The 24380-nt window shown below is 36.8% G+C and overlaps 1 protein-coding gene across 2 annotated transcripts in view; it reads left to right on the top strand.

Annotated features, from left to right (window-relative positions):
* jbug (filamin-type immunoglobulin domains fbug) overlaps positions 1-24380 on the top strand; it is a 236167-nt gene that overhangs the window by 133332 nt on the left and 78455 nt on the right. Inside the window, exons 1-9 of one of the 2 annotated variants that reach the window (XM_067087184.1) lie at positions 2561-2870; positions 15206-15361; positions 16690-16818; positions 17111-17329; positions 17729-17960; positions 18094-18197; positions 18752-19365; positions 20636-20820; positions 22624-22689. In XM_067087184.1, coding sequence (XP_066943285.1) covers positions 16768-16818; positions 17111-17329; positions 17729-17960; positions 18094-18197; positions 18752-19365; positions 20636-20820; positions 22624-22689 — 1471 coding nt within the window. In that variant the 5' untranslated portion in view covers positions 2561-2870; positions 15206-15361; positions 16690-16767. Of the gene's footprint in view, positions 1-2560; positions 2871-15205; positions 15362-16689; positions 16819-17110; positions 17330-17728; positions 17961-18093; positions 18198-18751; positions 19366-20635; positions 20821-22623; positions 22690-24380 lie in introns of those variants that run through there. The other variant, XM_067087183.1, reaches the window with a different exon arrangement.

Genomic DNA, 24380 nt, shown 5'->3' with positions numbered 1-24380 from the left:
ATATATATATATATATATATATATTATAATGTACATATATTTTGTTTATATATATATATATATATATATATATATATATATATATATATATATATATATATATATATATATTTGCACACAATTAAAATCAAATGTTTGAATATCTTTAAACTGTCTTTTACTTGATTTAAATTTATTTTTTAAGTTTACAGACGGCACTCGGAATATTTGTAATCTAAAAACATTTGCGTATGCTCTATATACTTATTCATCAGTCTTACCTCAGCATATTTTTGCATATTTCTCTTAACTTTAATTTATTTTTAAGCAGTCGAGATGAATATCGTTTTGCCGTAAGCTTAGCACCGAAGATATTGACCTGTACTTATATTTGTATATATATATATATATATATATATATATATATATATATATATATATATATATATATATATATATATATATTTATATATATATAATATATATATATATATATATATATATATATATATATTGTGTGTATGTATGTACTTACACAACATCTTGTTGATCTGAACATAACGGATAAGAATGATTGTCGTTGCTCGTTGTGGTTGGAGATGCCGAGTCTCCGTGTGTGTAATCTCAGACATTATTTTTCTTTATGGTTATTTAATTTTTTTTGCCCAAGTGTCGTGCGTTTCTTCGCAGAATACCGGAGCATCACCGTTGTTTGCTGATGTTACCGTTATCGATTTTACTATTGCATAACAGCAGGATACTGCGGTATAGTACTAACAGTAGTAGTAGTAGTAAACCTCGACACTTTCCATGTGATTCACTCACCGGTAAGAGACGACGCGTCTTGTAACGGTCGCTGTCTAAAAGAAATGAAGAAGATGAATGAGGGAAAAGACATGATGAATATCAGCGTGAGGTGCGAGAAAAGTTTAGGTGAAGTTGAGAAATGAGCGGTTTGGGAATGAGAGCAATTTTTTTTTTTTTTTTTTTTTAAGTTTTCTGAGTGAGGAGCGCCGTTTAGTGTTGGGGCAGTTCGCTGTGACGATTAGGTGTGGCTGTCGTAATGCGTTAACTTCTTTTCTTGTAGGCGTCGATTCTGACTCGTTTGTTTGTTCGTTTGCTGTTTTTAAATCGAAAGTCTGTTGCTCATACTAACCTGAAATGACTGAATATGGTTATAAAAACATGTAGGAATTAGTCTCATGCTTCAGAATATACTGTAATTACGAGAAATACACCTGTCATTCTGTTCCTGCGTTTGTACTATCTGTCGTTTCGCTACTCAAAAATAAGCTCCCTTGAAGGTATCTGCCATTTTCCACATTTGATGCAATATTTTTGTGCTTTGCCGGTTGGATTTCATTACTATAATTTTCCCATGAACTTTGTAGTCGAAGTTGAAAATAGTAATAGTTACCCTTTAAAATACAGCTGACAACTATAGTACTTTAATGTAAAATTTTTGTTAGTACCGTAACAAGTCGGTAACTGAATCATACTTCTCAGTTCCTTAGACCTACCAGAGCCTTGTGGGCAATTCTCTCGAGAAGAATCTGAGTTCCAAGGTGTGCCTGAGAATTGTTTTCCGTTGTGTGTCACGTACCTTCCATTTATTTTGTGGAAATGGTTTCACCCTCGACGTCCTAACCACCTCTCTCTCTCTCTCTCTCTCTCTCTCTCTCTCTCTCTCATACTAAGCCCGTCAGAAGTGCTGAGAAGGCGTTTAGATATCTTAACTCGATTTCTATAGACGCCTTCACATCGTTTGTTTAAATAGATTTCCGGAGTAGTAGATAGTAAACACGATATTTACTGTGGCCAGGTAAGGTGTGTGAAGATGATCAAAACTACTAGTTTAATAGCATTATCACTTAATTAAACGCACATTTTGTATAAGTGACAGCCGACTTTTCTCTTTCTGAACGAAGGAGCAGAGAGAGAGAGAGAGAGAGAGAGATAGAAACAGTTAGGAGGAAAAAACTGTTTATTGATAATACTGTGAAATCGGTCAGATGCGATATTGTATATAACAGAGAAATGAGAGATTACATTTCTTTTTAAGAGTAATAATGTCATGATAAATCAGAAAAGATTACATCAGCTTTAGAATTTTGGGTGTCTTGCTAAAGGAAAAAACCGAGATATTTTTTTTTTTTTGCTTAGATTCCGTTCAGAGAAAACAGTAACTGTATTTAGGAATTCTCCAGTTAACCTTCAATCCTCACAAACCTGTATTAATATTCCTGTCACGGTATTAAACCGAATTACGAGTGGGAGACAATTTAATACTTCCACATTCCCTATGGGAAGCTTGCTCGCCAATCCGGAACAAAATAAGTAGTGACGTCCGGAAATCGCCTTTACATTTTCCTGTTATTAAAGTTGTACGTCTTTTAAATGTATTGAATGTGCAGTTAAGGATGCCATTTCATTTCTGTGGAGAGTTGACAGTCCCTTATTATATAGAGAGTGTATAAATAGCTTTAAAAGACGACGTGGAATTCGCGACACTCGTACAGGAGAGGAAGACTGCTCGAGTGTGCGAATACAGGAGAGTCATGGCGGCGAACTGGTGTCGGTCAGTCTGCTAACGCAATCGGCCAGGGATGGAAGGTGCCAAGTGATCCCGCTGTGGGGGCGTTCCTCTCTCGCGTTGCCTCAGAACAAAGCATGAAAGTGGTCGTTTTAGAAGCCTAATTCATTCACAGTGTTGTTATTGTGTCACAGGATTCCGAAGCGCGGTGTCACTTGGTTGCACAGAACAGCTTCTGACGTTGGTGGATAGGACTTAATATTTTTCCCATTTACGCCCGGTATTGCTGTTTGTCCGACGTTTGTGCCTTTCCTCACACAAAGCTCATAGACGTGTGTTGGTTTGTGCTCGGTGCAAGGTCAGTTGTACAATAGACGTGGAATTGTTAATACGTAAACTGGAAAATATTCGTGATTATTTACGATATATTTGTGTTTAAGTGTTTATTGATATACAGCCTGGTGCGTGTTTCTGTGAGTGTGCATTGTATTTATAAGTGTGAGGTGGAAGGAGAGGAGAGAGGATACGGATATTACGAAAGATAAAAATGAATAAAAGTGCTCAACTTAATTACTTTGATAAATGAAAAGTTCCTCATGACTGTTTTGGCAATGTCTCTCATTTCTTTAATAAAGATAGTGGAAAGACGGGACACGTTTCTATATGTATAGAAGACTGCTTTAGCCTTTTTTTAAAGCCCTTCCCGCGTTGTTTGCGTATTGTCCTGCTTACTCTGCCATGCATTTCTACGCCGTCCGTTGAAGAAGCGCAACTTTGTGCGTTCCTCCGCAGTTCGCCTCGCCATTCACACACCCACAACCTTTGGTTAGATAGGGTGAGGTGATCGTGCTCCCCAGTGTAGGTGTTCGTAGGTGTACCTGCTTTTTATTGTCACTCACTCAACCTTAACCATTCAATAGAACACACCTTCAGAGTGTATTTATTATATCCTGTTTGTGATCACGCCCATTCACAGTTTTTTTTTATTTTTACAATGAACGATTCACATTTCAGAAGTTCTTGTGCAGTGACATATTTTTCCTGAAAAAATTATTTTATTTCAGCACACACAAACACACACACACACACATATATATAGTGTCTGTGTGTAACTGGCAATGACACCTGTATTATAGCATTTTTGAAAAATGAAAGTATATCAACATTATTCTTCGGAAAAAAAAATCATTGCACAAGAATCTTTGAGGAGTGAACCGTCCATTGAGGGGAAAAAAGCACACAGTGTGTGAATGGGCGTGATCATAAGCAGGATATAATAAAAATACTTTGAACAGAAGAAGGTGTGCTCTATTGAATAGTTAAGGTTGAGTGACTGGCACAAAAAACCAGGTACACCCACGAAACACTTACACTGAGAAACACAATCATTGTCCCATTTCTATCTATCTATCTCTGTCTATCTATCTATCTATCTATCTATATATCTATATGTACATATATGTGTGTGTGTGTGTGCGTATGTATGTATATGACACAAAAACCAGGTACACCCACGAACACTTACACTGAGAAACATTGTCCCATCTCTATCTATCTATCTCTATCTATCTATCTCTATCTATATATATATATATATATATATATATATATATATATATATATATATATATATATATATATATATCTATCTATCTATCTATATGTGTGTGTGTGTATGTATGTGTTTGTGTGTGTAAATCAAAATTAAGCTAAATCCAATAACATTCACTGCTCTCATTCCTGGTTCCCATATACCCCGATAATTTTGCTTTTGCGCAGGTTTATTGTCAACTTTTTCCTCTTGCAAACGCTTTCACCAGTCTACGCAGTTTCTCACTGCTATCCCCAATCAAGACTGCATAGTTTGTGAACGTAACCCATTCCTTGTAACTAGTCTTTTTATTCCCGAGTTATGTGAGTATCTACTGTCCTTCCTTTTGACTTTTCTTGCTACTTCGTCCATCAAGATGATAAACATCCAAGGAGACTAAATACACTTTTGTCTAAGTCCATTTTCACATCAGATCATTCACTGGTAGTACTTGCTTCACGTCAGTCATTAAGACTTCATTGATCTCAACAATTTACACCCAGTATCCTCTTCGTTTCTGTCCATATTTGCCACAATTTTTTCGTTTTGCTTTCATAATTCCCACGTAACTGCTTTTAGGAGGCACTTAATCCATGTACATTTTCCATGTATAAATCCACATTATTCTACTCTTTATCATACCTGTATCTGCCTTACCCTCTCAGTCAAATTCCTACACGCAGCCATACACACATATATATAAATATATATATATATATATATATATATATATATATAAATATATATATATATATATATATATATATATATATATATATATATATATATATATATATATATATAATATGCGTGTGTCTTTTGTGTGCAAGATTTCTCCGTAAGGAAGTTGATTCTTTATTTAGATACCGAAGATGATTAAAAGAGAAAATGTTGCCTAGTTTTCTGTTGTAACCATCCGTTGTATTTGATAAGATCAAGAATTTACACGAGTCTCTTCATAGATGAGCTTGAATTCAAAGAGATCTAGCAGCGTAGGTTTCTACCTTACCAGAAGAGCTCTCTCCGTGAAGTTGCATTAAGAATTTTGGCAACAGAAGTTCATCCTTATTCATTCGAGGTCCATATGACGAACATAATTTATCACTGACCCTATTAGCAGTGCTTCAGACTATAATTATAGAAAACAGCATTATTTAAATTCTCATTTTTTAATCCTGGACGGTACACAGATCCACAAGAATACAGCATAACCTGAAATCATTGATTCATTTAGACTTATCATACCACTTGAATGAGGTGACAGTAATATTCTGTAATGTATTATATGCTTACAATGTACATTTCTGTGCGTGACCATATTCAGTTAATGCAGACGGACTTGATATCGTACTGTATAATAACTTTAGTCTATTGAAAATTTCGGATTGTAAGTTCCTACGTTATAGGTTTTCTAATCCATCTGAAGTCACTTAATTTTTTTTGGCAGTTTGAAATTGTACCGTAACGTCGAAGAAGCTGGCGATATTGAGATCAGTGATAAATTATGTCAGTCACGTGTGGAAACGGGCCTCGAATAAATAACGATGCATATTATTATTGTTATAGAGATTCTGGATGCTGTTTCACGTAGAGCGTTCGGATAAAGGTGGCGCGTGACATTTAACTGCGTCTTCTTATCTTGACAGCCGTGAAACTTCCTGTACTTGGTAGAGTACTCTCGCGTTGTGTGTGCTACATGATGGTGATGAGGGCGCATTTCATTTGTTATTTGTCATACATCGCGCGTGGTATACACACGCCCACACACATACAATCTCCTTCTCACTCATGTATATATATATATATATATATATATATATATATATATATATATATATATACACACATATATATACATATATATATATACACATATATATACACACAGTATATACGTATATCTGACTCACATCGGGAACAAACCCAGGCCTTTACATGTAAAAACATATATATAATATGTATATATGTATATAATCTGCGAGTGTGTTTATACTCGTTTTCTTGTGCAATCTTTTAATTTAGAAATGTGCTTACATGCATATATTTAAGACCAATGAACGATTATTACTGATATAAAGGGAAATATGTTGTCCATGATAGAAGCTGAAAGTTCGTGAATTCAGTTTAGTGAGATATTTATACTTTAGCGAAATGTTTTAGGTGTTTCAAAAATAACCCGACTAAAGGACTTAAGAAAATATTTAGTATAGTTGCCTTAAGCAAGATATGTAATGGTGCACCTTTAGTATTATTAGATTTTATCGCTTTGGCCATGATTGGATCGAATGCTGATGCTATGATCAGAGTGGTCCTTTATCTTTTGCATGTGATTAATAATTGTGGTAACTGAGTTGTAACAAAGCCAGGCATACGTTGTCTTCAGGTAATGCAGAGATTCCTTACCTAGATTTGTGCGGATATGAAGACGAACGTAATGCTACTCTCGTATGACATTGCTTGCACCTCCCCATAAGAGTGACTTTTCAGATTCTCGTGTGTCTTCGCGTTCACTTTGCTTGAATCCCAGTCTGTATGCAAACTTATTCCTTCCTAAGCGTCCCTCATCAGTGTGGTTTTAAATCTTAAATACCAGTGATTCGCCCATGATCTGAATATAGGCCTAATTTTGTTTCAAAGATTTTATTCCCAGTAACTTTTATTATTAAAATGACTACTATTCGTCACAGATCTTTCAATCAAAGTTCCATCTCTTCTCAAAAGCCTTATCTGGATTAATTAATGGTTGCCACGTACAGTCTTTCCCTTTCATTTCGTAAGAAGAATAAGAATCACTGAACTTCGTACTCCTGTAAGACGACATTGCTCTTTGTGTCAAGCTCCCATCGAAATGATTAGCACCCTTCCTTACATACTGATAAAACACTTAATCGCAACAGTTAGTTTTTAATCAGATTTTCTTTTGCAAAGAAACACCCTAGTCTTTCTTATGGAATTTGGGCTGAGATACTAAGCATATACTCTAGGCCGCTTATCACCACACTCCCCCAGCGTATAGGCCTAAGTGGTGGAATGCCAAGCTCAAACAGTAATGGGAAGTTTAGGATCGAAATAGACTAAAAGATGGGAGGAGGATGCTTGTCTTAGAAATACAGAGCCGACTATGTTTCATTTGCTCCTCGTGAAATTCTGAACAGATCTAATAGTCTTAGTCTTTCAAACAGTCTGAGAGCGGGTTCAGTTGGAAGGCTGAAAGGGAAAGGACGGTGGTTTTGGAAGATTAGAAGATGACTGAGCGAACTCTTGAGATGTCTGTCTGATTGTCAGGTTATTGATGGATTTACCAGGTTTATGAGAATTTAGAATATTTCTGTCGTTTAGAACAATCGACGTGAAGAAAGCTTAAAGGACTTAGAACATATTAAATGCAAAATGATTAGTAATGACACAGTTTCCAGTGGGCACACACACACACATATATATGTATATGTGAGTGGTGGGTGAGTGTGTGTGTGTGTGTAACTTCACATGACCAGTGGCATGCACGGCACAGGTCGAAAATCATTATAAATCCTGAGAAATACAACAGATTTGGACTAGTAGTTTTTTGTGTACTCTATTTAAAATCGAATTTAGATTTCCTATATACATTATTGTCATATATTTGAAAATTCAAAGTAGGGAACAGTTGTGTAATATGACTGTGGTCAAATTCAGCTGGTATTCAGGGGCAGTTTTCTTCATGCATTCATCGGCCTATGAAAACTATGTTGAAACTATGAATAGTGTTTTCTTCAAACAAATTCTAATATTCATAGTATATCCATGTTTTGTATATACGTCAGCATATGTACATATTTGCACATACTGATTCTTGCGCAAATCATCACTTGCGTCTACACAAAATAAATTATACAAGAATTGAACAGCTGCTGAGGCAATTGATCGTGTTATTGATCTTTGTCTATTTTGCTTCTGGTCTATTCATTCCGTTAACTTCATTCAGCGATGATGATTTATGTAAAGTGTTTTTGCCAAAAACACTTTAAATAAATCATCATATGTAGATTTGTTGTGCTTTGTTCAGATTACGCTGTGTTTAGGTTACCACTTTTCGCTGACTCCAACGATATTATGGACCAGCTTTTTCACAAAAATTGGTTTTCGAAATTCATCGACTTTTCTTTTACTGTGTTTGTACAGTGGGTGGGTAGGTTAACATGGGTTTCAGTAAAAAAAAAATAAATAAATGTAACTCAAGACATCAGGTATTCGCAAGTCAGAAGTTCATTTTGCTGTAGATTGATTTTTTAAAGTAGGTTTGTGGGCTAAACTTATTTTCTTTTAATACTGTGGACTTGAAACTTATCGTCCAATCCTTGACCGTGAGCCAGTAATAAAGTTTCCTCTTCAAAGACATATATATATATATATATATATATATATATATATATATATATATATATATATATATATATATAATTACATATATAATTACAATACATATATAATACATACATATTACATATATGTGTGTATATATTAGACACAATGGAATTATATCAAACTCTGTCATTTTATAAGGTTTTAATTTTACTTTTTGGCCAATTTTTTTACTTTTATGTTATAAATGTACAAGACGATTTCAAGGTCGAAATGTATCCGTTGTATCTTAGCCGTAATTTCTAAGATACAAGTTCCCGCAATATGTTGTCATAATCAGTGAGATGACAGAACGGAATTACTGTCATTAAGACATGAAAAGGGATGATGAAAGGGAAGAGGATTGTAAATTAGCCTCTCAGGAATACTTCATTAAAAATAAATTGAATTACAATCCCCTCTTGTAATGAAGAGTCGAGAATCCAAAGTCGAAGCTGTCGATGACAAGGGATACACCGGGAGGAAATAGGCGGAGTCTCCTTCCAAACGGAAGGTCTCTCCCGAACAGTGAGTCCACTCGAGAAAAGTGTGACAGGAAATGCACCTCGGAGCTCAGTGTTTTGTCCGTTATCTTTTGTATATTAATGCAGTGGTCCGCGAGATGGGCATTACAATATTTGTTGTCCAGACGTCATAAAAAATAAGTAAAAGATGCGACGAAGTTTCTTCGGCGAAGTCGAGTTTTCTGTACAGCTTATAATCAGGACCACCGAAAATAGACCTATCTTTCGGTGGTCTCGGTATAATGCTGTATGAGCCGTGGCCCTTGAAACTTTAACCGCGGCCTGGTGGTGGCCTGGCGTATATCGTTGCCAGATGCACGATTATGGCTAACTTTAACCTTAAATAAAATAAAAACCTAGTGGGCTGCAATTTGGTATGTTTGATGACTGGAGGGTGGATGATCAATCATAACCAATTTGTAACCCTCTAGCCTCAGTAATTTTTAAGATCTGAGGGCAGACGGAAAAAAGTGCGGACGGACAGACATAGCCAGCACAATAGCTTTCTTTTGCAGAAAAATCAAAAGAGGAAGGAAAGAGCTTTGGAAATTGTAGAAACAAGACGAAACGTAAGCGGGTAGCGATGTCCAAATCTTTGAGATAAAGAGAAGAAATATTCACTGAACCCAGACATTCGAATTTTGCTGTTTGCAGAGAGAAAGTTTTGGAGGGGTTTGCAGAACGAAAGAACCTCTCTTTGGAAGTTAAAGGGGCAGTGGCCATGATAGTACCTTGCAGTGAAGAGAAAGCAAACGTACCTTATATACAGTAGAAAGGGGGGTTCTAGTGAAATGGTGCGGAAGGGATCATAGAATAGGCGAATTATCTTTGATAGCATCATATCTAGAAGGAAAACAAAGAGAACACCCCAAATATGAGAAAAATACCAAAGAAAGATATAAACGAAGAAGATAGACTGCAGCAGTCATAATGAAGTAAAATGTTACAAGAAACAGTTCCTGTTTTTTTCAAAAGCAGGTTTGGCAATTTGAACAATGTGATCTTCCGAGGCAATAATGTTGGCAGAAAAAGAAGTTCAGTTTTGTTTTCATCCGTCTAAATCTAAGAATTAAACAGAAACTGTTCTAGAGAAATTTTAGCTGTAGTACATAGCCGGATCCTTATTTAGATATTCTCTCCAGATCAAAGATTAAAGCAAAATGAAGGACCTGCTTCTCTCTTATGAACTTTACATTATTGGTTCTGAATAAAAGTAGAGTATCCTTGTTATTCGCGGAATGAACGTTAAGGATAGTAAACTCTTACAGAATGGTCCAGTTCTCGGAAGATCAATTAAGAGCATATAATAAATAATCTGGCATTGTAGGACTTCTGATTTAGTTTCATTCCCCCTGCCGATGGCTGTAGTCGTAAAGAGTGATTTTAAGGGTAAACTCTCTTTATTTCGCGCACACACGCATGCATTTCACGTAACAAGTTCTAGATGAAAAAGCTGTACATAATTTTATTAGATATTTAACCTTTAATTAAGCAGAGGTTCAGAAGCCTACTTAATGTTGCTTACACTCCTGAAAATCCTTCTTATCTGGGTAACATTTTAGATTCTCGACAATGCCCTCGCATCTCTTCGCTTAAACACGTCTTTAAATCTAAAATACCCATGATATCTACACGATATCAAGCTTTACATCATTTCGTTAGATAACCTTTAATTAAAAAGATGCTCAGAAGTCAAGATATTGCAATTATTTTTCTCGTTTTTTCGTCCTTTCTTATCTTGTCTTGAACGGCTCATAACTGCTCCCAGTTAAATTGTCGTGCAGCTGTTCACTCGTGCGGGTCAGTAACTGAATGTGATTAGAATGATGACACCCGAAGCGGGCTATTGATAACGGCTAACGTCGGTGGCCGTCGATTATAAATACTTATTTTAGGCCGTTCGTCCTGAAGTCACAATCATCCGTTATGCGATGACACTTTATGAAGCGGTGGTTATTCATATTTTGAAGGATTCTGCTTATATTTCCTGCTGGATTTGCTAACAAGCAAGAAGTCTCAACTAGATCGTCTTTCGGTGACTTTTGGACTGAAGCTACTGTTATGTCTTCCGTTTGTCAGTGTTCAGTTCACTAGAGCTGAAGCGTGTGAACTCTTCTGGTCGATCGATTGACTGAGTGATTGATTACAAGTTATCTGCCGCCATACTTCCGGGCTGTTTGTCAGTATGTATGTATGTATGTATGCATGTATGTGTGTCTGGAGTAAACAGTTCCAATTTTCAGCTTTTTCAAGGCCACTGGTCACTTTCAAAAAATCCCGACACAAAGCATCGTGATTTAAAGGATATGTAAGTTGGTTCCAATGACAACCATGCCAACGCCCCCCAGCCCCCACTCTCCTTCAAAGGGAGATATTCAAGGAATTAGTGTAGATCTTATGGAACCTACTGTCCATTTCAGGGACCGCGAGTTATCGTTTTTCTCAAATATCTTTCAAACTGATTATTTTTTGATCGAAATGGTACTTTGACACAGTGTACAAGACACCTCCCGCTCATTTTTGGTAATATAGTACATTTTCAAATGGTGTTAGTCAAGGCATTTACTCTTCACTTTTAAAGGCAAAGTCGCATGAGTCAACAGGGCTAATCTACGCAATCGAACGTCCGCTATCCCCATAGACAGGAAAGTGGGGGTGGAGTTGGGAAGGCCAGGAAAGTGGGTTGAGGGAGGGATGAGGAGGGGAAGGGAGAAGGAGGGATGGGATGGGGATAAAGGACGTTCGAATGCATAGTTTGGCGATGCTTGGCAACGCCATGTAAGTCAAGAGTAAACGGCTTAACTAAAACCATTTGACAATGCACTGTCTTACCAAAAATTACCGGGAGGTGTCTTGTACACTGCGTCAAAGTACTATTTCGATCAAATAATTAGTTTGAAAGATATCTGAGAAAAACGATGACTCGCGGTCCCTGAAATGGATAGTGAACGGCCATATGTGAGGAACTCCTTTAAAAATCTTCCTGGGAAGTGCATATGAATAGATAGGAAAAAATCAGGTGAGCTTTGTGACCCATAGGACTCTTGTTTTTTATTAAAACAATGGAGGTATGACGAAATATATGAATGTTATTTTGTGTATTTTGTATCTATGGAGTTAATAATGATCCGCACGCCATCTGTCGAGGGTATGCATTCTTACTTCGTTTGTTAGGAATGAATTGTAGCTATCTCTTCGTCTACTGGATATGGATTACAATCCCCACTTTATATTTTGGGGAGTAATCATTAATTCTATATAATATCATTCCGCAAATAAAGGAAATAAGTTGAAGATCCACTGTGGCAACCCAACCAATCATGCATGATTTTTTTTAATGACGCTTTCATCTTACAGAATTCGCGAACTATTTTGTTTGTTTTAATTTATTCTGTACTGCTGTAAAACGTTAAGCTGTGGTTTTATGCGTTATTCCACTGTATCACTAAATATTTTAGTGAGGCAAATCGAAGTCGGGTGAAGAACTGCAGGAGAAAGTTCGACCTAAAGTTCTTTTGCCTTATTCGTTACCAGTGAACGTTTTTGGCATGCGCGTGCCCCAGAGCTTTGTGAAAAATAAATATACATTAATTTTATGCAATTTGAAAACATTCTGGAAAGTGGATTGCAATATTAAAGAAGTATAAAGTAACTGAAATCGAAGCACCATTTTGCCAAAGGCTGAGTAACTTGCTTTTAAACTAGGTTTGATTTTTATATGGAAATTGTCCAATAAAGTAAGCGCGATTTAGTAGTTATGCCAATCTAGGTATTTTATACTTAACACTTAGTAAAGCAAGTCCTGTGCTTCAGAAAATAGGAAAAGAATGGAGATACAACTAAGAAAACTTCTTAGAGATATGTGCATTTGATGTCTATCCCACGGTTTGAGGATAACAGCCATGTAATGATGTAGTACCATATTACGAACTTGTAACATAGGAGGGCTTCTCCCAGCGGACTGCACGTCAGGTGAGCATGGAGTGTGAACTCACGTGGGAAACAGTTCTTTTGGAAATCTCGCTTATCAAAGACAAATCAGAAGTCAAACAGCGTGTATGACAGTTATCTGTTGAGATACTATTTCCTTATTGTCTTTTGCCTTGTAGGAGACGTCTTCCCAAAAACTAGAGAGATCCTCTGGGCTTTTTGGTGTTGAGATAATGGGGATTGTATAGCAGAGTGGTAGAATATCTCATTAACTTTATTCTTTAGAGCATTCATGTGTGCTTATACAAGTATAGTAGAACGCACATAAAGATTTTACTATTTTTAGGGAAAGTCTTCCGTGGATCAAGCAGTATTTTGTGTTTTTAGTTTTCTGTAAAAGAAAATTATTGTGGCGGCTTTGTTTGTCCGCCCTCAGATCTTAAAAACTACTGAGGCTAGAGGGCTGCAAATTGTTATGTTGATTATCCACCCTCCAATCATCAAACATACCAAACTGCAGCCCTCTAGCCTCAGTAGTTTTTATTCTATTTAAGGTTGAAGTTAGCCATAATCGTGCTTCTGGCAACGATATAGTATAGGCCACCACTGGGCCGTGGTTAAAGTTTCATAGGCCGCGGCTCATTCAGCATTATACCAAGACCACCGAAAGACAAATCTGTTTTCGGTGGCCTTGATTATACGCTGTAGCAGCTGTGCAGAAAACTCGATTGCGCCGAAGAAACTTTGGCGCATAGTTTACTTGTTTTATATGTTCCATATTGGTTCCTTGGTTTTTTTTTAGGAATTTGGCTTAACCTTTTCGAGATCTGCTGTGGACCTATCCTTATGGCCAGCCAATTAGGTATTTGGTGGTTATGTGATTCATAATGTTGGCGCAGTTGGAGGTGCAGATTGCAACTGACAGATTTTCACGAAATTTTCGCGAAAAGTCTAAATGACCGGTCAAAAGGTCAACTTGTTACAGTGAACTGGTGATTCTTTACTCCTGTCATATGCGTAGATGAAATTATTTTATGTAGTTGCTGTTCCGAAATTAGAACTTTTTTGGTAATTCCTGCTTGAGTAGACGCCAAAGAATATTTTCTTTCTTTTCGGTCAGGCATTCGAATGGAAACCGTATATTAGAAGCCAATCTTCTTTCACTTTTTGTTCTTAATTCTTTATTTTAACGCATCCACAAGTACTTGCGTGTGTGTTTGTGTGTTTTAGAATATATGTTAAGATTACTTGTGTACAGTATACGTACCTACTCACATTCTATCTTATCAAAAGTTGTCAGATGTACAAGGCAGCGTTCTTTGCTACATGACATCTGTTTGTGTTGATCGAAATAATATTCATCTTCGTGATTTGCAGATTCTCTCTCTCTCTCTCTCTCTCTCTCTCTCTCTCTCTCTCTCTCTCTCTCTCTCTCTCTTATCTGCACTATTAGTCATTTCTCGTTTTCGGTGGCAGAATGATTCTAGGAGTCGAGTTTTTTGTGAACCTCACTGAACCCTTAAAGAGCATAAGCGGTGTCCAGTTTTTGTTATTTCGTGGATTATGTGAGCGTGAGATGAAAGTTTGCTAGAAACTTGGTTTTACTGTGATGTAGACTAATTGAGTGTTTTATTTTTGATTTGTAGTCTTAACGCACATACATATATACGTACATACATATACACATATGTATGTATATATGTGTGTGTGTATATATATAGTTGTGGGTGTTTGTACACTGTATAAATGCAGACATATGTGATTATATATTAACTAGATTTTATTCTGCATTTTCCTGTTTAGTAATACTTCTCCTTGAATGTCATTTTGTATTTTGTTCATTTCGCTCGTCGGACATCTGATCTTGTTTAGGTTCGGTATGTTGGTTGTTATGACGCGACAGTAAATTACGTAAATACATACTCTCCATATCTTAAGTGTACAGATTTTGGGAAATTTTTTGTATCAAAAGGTACAGTGTAAATTGACTTCCTCAGCAATCAAGCTGAGGTCTAATACTCCTACCTTCAAGCCGATTGAGATAAGTAGTTTTAGAATGTGATTTAATAATTTCACAGCTGTGAAGTAACGTTAATAAATCACATTCTGAAACTGCTCATAGCATGTTCCTGGTTGTTCACTTTTTATCATTATTTATTGCTGGTGAAGTGTATAGTCACTTAGTCTTCTTGCTAATATTTGCTTACACATTACTTCATCAGCAACATTCGGTGCCTTAACCGTCCTCTTCCTTCCTTCCCTTACCAGGTTCCCTTTGAGATCGAGTTCCTGACGAAGGAGGTGGTACTGAGCGAGATCAGGGTGGAAGTGCGTGGTCCCTCGGGGCCTGTTAGGGTCGACCTCGATCTCGGCCCTCGAGGAGGAAAGGGCGTTTTTATACCAGATCAAGTTGGCATTTATGAGGTGAGTTTTCTTTGCTTTAGTAGATTACATTATATATATAGTTCGGATTCCACAATAAGCTGTGGTTCCCATTGCTAGGTAACCAATTGGTTCTTAGCTACGTCAAAATAAATCTAACCCTAGCCCTAGGCGAGCTGTTAATCAGCTCAGTGGTCTGGTTAAACTAAGGTATACTTAACTTATTTATATATATATATATATATATATATATATATATATAATATATAATATATATTTATATATATATATATATATATATATATTTATATATATATATATATATATATATATATGCCAAATATAGGGGAGCCCATAGAAATGCCAAAATGTGGGAAATAAAGGCTATATTTCAGAGACCAAACTGTCTCTCTCCTCAGCAGAGATAGTTTGGTCTCTGAAATATAGCCTTTGTTTTCCACATTTTAGCGTTGGCATGGACTCCCTTATATTTGATGGAATTTTGTTTTAACAGAAAAATATTTCACAGTCATATATATATGTAGTGTGTGTCTGCTTGCTTGCTTGCGAATTTATGATTCCCGCTACCGGCCATCAGAATTATTTCATATTTCTTGCATTTGTATCCAAGGCTTTTAGTGAGAAGCATATCCAAAAGGTGTGAAGATGTCGAGAAGTTAAGAGAGAATTGTGGTTATTACAATTAAATGCGTATCTGGTAAAAAGTGACCAATAGATTCGGTTTATGCAAGTATGTCTAGATTTGTAGCGAAAATGTCAGAGGCTAGAAAATCTTGTTAAATATTGTTACATCTGTTTAGTACTTTTGCTCAGGGATAAAGTTCGTATTACTGAGTGATTTTTTTTTTTTTTTAGCAGTTGATTACATTTTTCATGCAGGTAATAGTTTTCAGATTATGCCCTGTCTACCATCATAGCAGTGTTGCTACTGGAATGCAAATGGCAACTCTTAACCTTTCAGAGAATGCTGAAAGTGTCATCAATTCTCCTTACAAATGAATCAAGCTGTCAAAGACAGACGAACTTGAAATTAGTTGTTTTTTATATTTTTCATGTTTTAAGAATGAAATCTTATCTGTCAAGGAGGGTGCTCTCTCTCTCTCTCTCTCTCTCTCTCTCTCTCTCTCTCTCTCTCTCTCTCTCTCTCTCTCTCTCTCTCTCTCTCTCTCTCTCTCACTGAAAATGAGTGTAATATATAAAAAGTTTTAAAAAAGAACTTCAATTTGTACAATATTTTTGGAAGTTTTGCTTTCTTTTTGATGACTGATTTTAGGTTAACGTTTACTTATATTTTCTTATAGCCTAGTTTTATGAATTACTCATTATTTATTATTAACCATTCTCTGCAGCTGAATGTATACAACGAAGAGGAAATTGTGGAAGGTTGCCCAGTGAAGGTGAGAGCTCTGCCCGACGTCTCCAAAATCATGTTCTCCGGCATCGATCCTTGTGCCATCGGCTCCATCGTCGAGGTCGTCGTAAGTGTTTTGGCTCCAGTTTGATCTGTCGTAAAGGAATCTTCTTCTTGATTTCTGTTGACAATCAAGTGAGAAAGCTTAGTTTTGAGGTCCTTGGATTTTTTTAAAAGCGAAATGCAGTAGTGGAGGAAACAGCTTTGTCATTATTGGTGTTGTAATTTGCTTATTTATTATTTACGTTCTTAATGATAGATGAAGTCTGATATCTCTTGAAATAGGGTAAATCTGGTTATCACTGTGTTGACCTGATTAATGATTTTTCCACCCTCCTCACCTCTGCTTTCAAAATCAGGTAAACAGTAATGGCGCTGGATCAGCTGACATTGAAGTGACAGCGTATTCTCCTACGAATCGCCCCTTGCCCTGCCCCGTGAAAGTGGAAGATGGCGTGTACGCCGCCGTCTTTCAGCCCGATGAAGCGGGAGAATGGTCCATTGCTGTCACATACGATGATGAACACATTCAGGGGTCTCCATTTACCTGTCATGTTTATGACCCACACTCACTCAAGGTGAGTCATGAGTTGTTATTCGTCAGTGATGTGCTTGATATTCATATGGTGTGTTTGTTTGGAACATATCCCCACGCAGGACAGTATGAGTTGCGTGACTCATTGGGAGATGTCAATTTTATCATTTTATTATTACTATTCATTCAAATGGAACAGGCCTAGAGGGGCCACTGACTTGAAACTCAAGCTTCCAGAATATGGAAGCTACAGAAGATAATAGGAAAATTGAGAAAGAAGAGACCAGTTATTAGAGAATAAAAAATAAATAGACGTAAATATTAATAGATTATTAAAATACAAGGTGCATTTTTAGGGTAGTAAAGTGTTGCAACTAATGGTAAATGAAATATGGCAGCCTTATTAATAGTTTGTCCTATTTGTTTTATGTATTGTTCCCAGCTTGTGGATCTAGACTTGGGACCCAGTGCCAGGCCTGGCCAGCCCTTTACTTTCATCGTCGATGCCACAGGGTGTGGATGGGGAGATGCCAAAGTGGATGTCACACAGGGTGGACGTTCTCTTCCCTCGAAGTCTCTCGAAATTGAAAGAGGGGTATATGAGATCACTTTTACTCCTCAGGAAGCTGCCAAGCATAAGGTCTATGCCTACTTTAATGGGCATGAAGTCAAAGGTTAGTCTGGGATTTTCAAGTTACTTGGTATGATTGTTTGGTCATTTCAGTTGTTTTAATATGAAACCATTGCAGTATTTGCTTTGGGTAGATGGAAAGAGGTTGTCTCAAACATTAAATGATTTGTTGGCAGGTTCGCCCTTCCCGCTGTATCTTGGAGTAGAGAAGCCTCCTGACAGGAAAGATTCTAAATCAAAGAAGAAGAAGTCTTCCAGTCGTGAAAATAAAGACCCGAAGGTGAGGATTGTGTTGTTAATGAACTTGCTTCCTTTGTTTGGTCATTTAAGTCTCTCTCTCTCTTTCCCCTGCAATAAAGGTAGATTTAAAATGGTTTTTGTAAGGGTACATCAAGATTTTGACTGGTATGGTTAAGCTAGAATTTATTTATGACTGAATTTTGCTTATATCACTTTAAACATGTTTTCCTAGTATGAAGACTATAACATTTGGCGATTTCTATACATCTGTAATTTTTTTTTTTTATTCTCTCTAGTTTCATCCACCACCTTTTGGGATAGTTTTGTAATATATTTTAATTTCAAGATGTGTAAACTTTTTTAAAATGAACGTGTATCTCACAATTCCATGTATGTTTTTCTTCGTGTTATTACCTTCACATTTCATTTTTAAGTAGTTCCGATGTGAGAAGAATTTTATGCAACCAGTCTGTTAGCTATTATACTAAGAGGCTTAATAACAATGTAAGTTTAGTTTCTCAGTAGTTCCCTAAGTTCAGTACATTGTATAAAGTATAAATAGAGTCATGAATGGTTTTGCCTTTACTTTTTCAGGATATGAAAGAAATTGTGAAAGAGTATTCAAGTTCTGCATTGGTCACCAATTCTCCCAGGTTGTCTTTGAGTAGTCTTAATACATCACACAACAAATCTACATTAAGTAAAGTCTATGACTCAACAGTCAATGATTCATATGATTCTTCCATCAGTAAAACATACAAGTCAACAGTTGATAAGTCCTACGATACTGTAGACAGCTCAAGTTATGAACCTGTCCTCGTTCCATCAAACAGAATGCAAGATTCATCTGTTATGAAAAGCAGCAGCACTTATGAGAACATAAACAATAAGTATGCAAACTTTGAATCTTCTTCTATCGTTAATAGAAGCAGTATCTTAGAATCAAGCACAAAGAAAACAAGCACATATGAGTCTGTCTCCCCAAAGCCCATCTATAGCTCAAGTCCCAAAAAAATCAGCACATATGAAGTAAGCCCTTCCAGCTCTTCAAAATTGGAGTTGAAGAACAGCACATTGGATTCCAGCCACAATTCAAGCTTTAATTCTACATTCAACACTTCAACTTCAACAGTCATCAATACTGGCATAACAACAAGCAAATCTTCATCTGTATTCAACAAGGCATCAAGTCCTGGACGACTCTCTTCGTAAGTCTTACAAACTTTTAATCATCTCTTCAGTTATTTTATTGGTGTTTGGATACTTTCAATTGGTTGAAAACTTTGTATTTTTTATATATTTTTATGCAACATTTTTAGAGACTATTTTGATGTTTTTAGACAGTAAGAAAGCTATTTACAAATGACTGACTTTCATTAGGTGGTTTATCAACAATTTTGTAAGTTTATTAAAGATCATGTAAGCATACAGTAAACAATGAAGCAGTTTTGTTGTGTTTTGCATGTGTTTATTACGATGAAGTTTCAATCTTTTTCCAAGTCGTTCCTGCATAATGATTTGTGAAATTCCAGAATGAGTTAGTATTGAAAATGTCATTTCCCTAAGGAAATCTTTTGCACTTTTTTGTATACAGTATGGTCTGTTATATGATTGGTTACACAACATCAGAATTTTTTTAGTTTCCAAGATCATCAATAAGATCATCAGTAGACAAAAAATCTTCAGTTCTTCCCTCTGATGAATCTCTCATAAATAGTCCCCTGTCTACATCACAAATGACATTTCAGTGTCCTAAAAAAAATCTGTTTGAGTCTTGGCAGCCAAGATGCCTTAGGAGCAAGGAATTAGTTTACCAACAAATATCATGAGATTATCTTTCCACGTGCCATTTCAGTTTTCTGTGTTTCCATAGGGGAAGGGAGTGTATCCCCTTACAGGATTAAGAATATACCTGAAGAGAACAAGTCAGTGAACCAAATGATACTCTTCATACCTCTAGGTGCACTTTAGGAAGGCGCATGATAGGTCCCTGTCATGATGACAGTATAAAGTCTCAAGGATCATTGTCCCGGGAACTATTGACAATGTGATATGATGACTATATCGTCTCCAGAGTCAATGTTCTTGGATTAGACCATTATGGTTCTTGCTCATCAATTAACTTTGAGAAATTTTTCTCTGAAAATTACTGTTCGGTTGTTTCCATACCTTATTTTTTTCTGATTTATCACTATGATTTGGTGCTCTCATTCAAAGTTCTTTCACTTCCATATTCTGAATTTGTTCAATTTATTAGTAGCAGTATGGCTTCCTTGGCAACATAATACCTGTTTATTCGTACAGTGAATATGCAAGTTTGTTGCAATATGTACAATACAGTATTGGTATTAGTTTTTGTGAACATTATTATTGCTCCCCCCTAAAGAAGATGAAGAGCCAGTGTTATGAATGATAGTTGCATGGTAGGCATGTATTTTCAAAACATTACTGTACAAATCCATGTTGTGTATTTTACAGCCCTAGTCCACGCAAGTCAGCATCACCATCCCCACCTCCACCCTCTAGGACCATCCGTGCTACAAGCCCAATGGACAGCAGAGCCTCCCCAATCCGTGCAACCAGTCCACCTGGAGAACTCACTGGGCTGTCTTCTCCTTCTAAAGTTTTACAGATTGCCCAGAATGCTGCCAAAACCTCAGAAGGTAAGTCGGACAAATTCACATTCCTTTTCGTAAGAAAGAGGGTACAGATATCCTTCATGTTTAACTGTCTGGAGACTGTTCAGCCTATGTAATTGTTTGTGCTGTCCTGTATGTCTTATCCATTAATAATTGGTTTTGGTACATAAGAAACAAGCCCGTTCATGCCTGTGTGTTTTTTATATGTTACTTGGAGCTGTTGGACTAATGCCAAGAGAAGTAGTAAAGTGGCAGAGTTACTTGGTTAAGTCTTTTATTAGAAATGAATATTATCAGGTCTTCTAGATTTTGTGTTTATTATGCAATTTTGGTAGATTCACTGCGGCAAACAAAAATGTTGCACTGGTACAGTGTTCTTTAATTAATATAATTATAAAAGACTTAGTCATATCTGCTGTGACCATACCAACTTTAATCTATTTAATGTTGAATATTTTTCATCATTTCATCTGTAAGTTGTTTGTGCACACCACCAGTGACTTCATCCTTCATATTAGAAAATCACATCATATGCCTATTAATAAGGAGCTCTCCTCATTTAAGACCATTTATTATCATGGATCCCATTATATTTTGTAGTGCTTGATGTGTGTAATACAGTATATTGTAGTTTTTAAACTGCTTGTATATTATTGCAGGAATGTCACTAGAATAGAAGCAATAAGTCTTGGATGTACAGTATTCAAGACAAAGAGAAAATCTTTAGTAACCGTTCCAAGGTTAATTTTGAAAATGTCATTCCCTCCATTTGTATCCCTGAAGTGTGATGGATCCACTGATCTCTCTTTGATTCGAAGTATTTAATTATGAGTCAAACTGTTTGGATTGAAGATCAGTTTAAACAGTTCATATGAAAATTTGGCCATTTTTCTATTACCGATGAAATGTTTAGCCTTTTAAGAATATATTCTGTATATTTTATTTTTTTTTTCCTCTTGCAGGCTCCTCCTTCTACTATAGCAGTGTTGCCAACATGAAAATTTTACCCTCTACTTATTAACGCTGGCAACATGCAGTACTTATCCCTAATAGATTTAATGTAGTATTAAGGAAATTTTTTTAATAGAAACATTAAGTTCTACTAGATTTGTGCTAGATTTAGTTACCCCAAGATTATAATGCTGTACATTAAGAGATGTTGAAAGCTAGTATATTTCTAACTCCATAGTAAAAATGACAAAATCACTAACCCTCCAAACTGCAGGGTGCATTTGATATTCATAACAGCATTAATAAAATTTCTTAGGCTTTTGGATCCAACACATTCCAGGTATAGCTGAGAATAATCCTATGATCCTGCCAAATAATCTGGCTTGCATGGAATATGTCAGCTAAAGTATCTCCCTCACATTATCTAGAAAGTGATAGGTGCCATTACATTCCCCACATTCAGTTCTCAAACACTGCAGTGGTAGACATATTGTGTCAGGTTATTATGATGTGATACCAGATAGGTAAAGTCTGTATAATTGTTTTGAATAAGTATTACATCATAATTTGTATTAATTCATATTTAGTTTTTCACTACATTTTGTTTGTTGCTTTTGCTGATGTCTAACTAATCAGTCTTTGTTAATACTGACTTGTACTTATCATTTCATTCATCTCTGCTGACTCACATGACTTATAGGAATCATTCATTAATCACTCATGCTAATCACAATTAATGACTTCATTCCTCTTTATGTGTGATGTGTGGCTCTTGATAACTCGACTAATTTGATTTTCCTAACTTCAACCACTATTTTCATCATCACCACCACCACCACCACCTCCATCTCTATCAAAACTCCAACCAATCTACAGCAAGAAGACAAAGGAACGTCCAGAGCCTCTCGAAGCTCAGGTCCAGGACAATGTTCAACAGTAGAGGTCAGTAGGGTCAGGTTTGTGTGACTAACAGTAGTCAGGTTAAAAGCAGTTTCCTTGTAAGTAGATACTGTACAATAGTTCAATAGTTTCGTAGATCTTTACTGTTGTAAAAAGTAGTGTTAGAGCAATGTGTTTTTAAGAGCTGATATAACCTATAATGGAACTCTGTTCTTTTATTCATAAAGTTACAGACCAGTTTTATGGATGACGTACCTCCCAGTGTTACTTTAGAATAGGGCAGGTGCTTTAGAACAGATTTTGAATGCTAACTGTATCATTACTTGGACCATCCTTTGCCAGTGTATACCAGGGAAAGTTGGCTGTCTTCTGAGATTGGTGTTGTTGAAGAGGTCATTCTCCACTCAAGACCTCTCCGAAGAGTAGTAGACTTTCTTTGTGTGCCTTAGACAGGAGCAAGTCCTCTTGGTAGCTGCAATCAAAGGGTACAGAGCAGACCTTTTCAAAGTGTTCTTACCGAGGGGTATAGACATACCTGCATTGTGGGAGATAGTCAGCAGTCATACGAGGTTTTGGGCAGTCATGCCCTCCGAGAAAAGTCAGGGAGCATGAGTAGGAAGTGATGAGGGTGTTGTGGCAAGTCTGAGAGAGCCTCTATATGAGCCCCTCAAGTGAGCTAGAGACCTAGCTTTCAAGACAGTGTTTCTCCTGATTCTAGCCTTACTTGATTAGACCAGTGTTTGTTCCTCAAGCTTGATGGCTTGGGACTGTTATGGGCTTGTTTCTTTTTTTGAATAAGAATTCTCCTTTCAGGTTTGTGACCTTTTTTACACTCAGATCCACTCACTGCCTCGCAAGCAAGGTTAATTTGTCTCTTTCTGGAACTCTGGCTGTGTCTGATTTGGTCATGAACTTGTGTTTTGTCATTCCTTCTCTGCCCGTTTTTCTCTGCCCATGCCAGTGCCTCCTCCTTTTGGTCTTTGTTTCCACGTCTACGACATCTGCCTCTTTCTTTTTGATGTTTGTTGAGTTTCTCAACTCGTCACGTGCCCAAGCCTGCCTCTGTGTTCTCGGTCCTTTTGCATTCTAATGCCATTACTCTGCAACCCCATGTACTTGTCTGGCTTTCATGCCCTTGATTATTGTTGGGTCCTCTGCCTCGGATTCTCAGCTTACTTTGTGGATCCTTTTACCTCTTGTTTGGTAGTGTATTTCTGATGTTTGTATGACTTTTTGTCGTTGTTTCCTTCAGCTTTGACATCTTCTGGTACCCTCTACTGTACCGTTATTCTTTTAATTGCCTTTGTAGTTGCTCTTGACCCCTTTTTACAACCAGGGTTTATCATGCTCCTCTGTACCCTCAGGCATTTCTTGGTTTCCTGTGTTTGCTCCTCACTCGGCAAACTAGTGGTTGCATGGATGTGAGGAGGAATGCATAACTAGATGTGCTCCCTGTACCAGAGCTCTGTCACTGAGAGACCTGAGGGGCAGCATAAGTCTACAGTGGAAGTTTGTCATTTTTCCTTAGCCCTTGCACTTTCATTTTGACTTTGTGTTCGTGAGGACAAGGCTTACATCTGCCTTTCATAGTCTTGACTGTGAAGCCTGCATCTGCTGTCCACCTTCTGCCTTCCCTGCTTTGGTCATCTTTTCCCCAGGTGCCTCAGCCTTGTAGTCCTCTTCTACATCCTCCACTTCCTGGGTTCCCCCTTTCGTGTCAGTTATCTACTGAC

This window comes from Macrobrachium rosenbergii, chromosome 43, assembly GCF_040412425.1.
Source record: "Macrobrachium rosenbergii isolate ZJJX-2024 chromosome 43, ASM4041242v1, whole genome shotgun sequence".
NCBI lineage: Eukaryota > Metazoa > Arthropoda > Malacostraca > Decapoda > Palaemonidae > Macrobrachium > Macrobrachium rosenbergii.
Note: the sequence above shows the minus strand (reverse complement) of the source record. Positions and strands in the feature narration are given on the sequence as shown.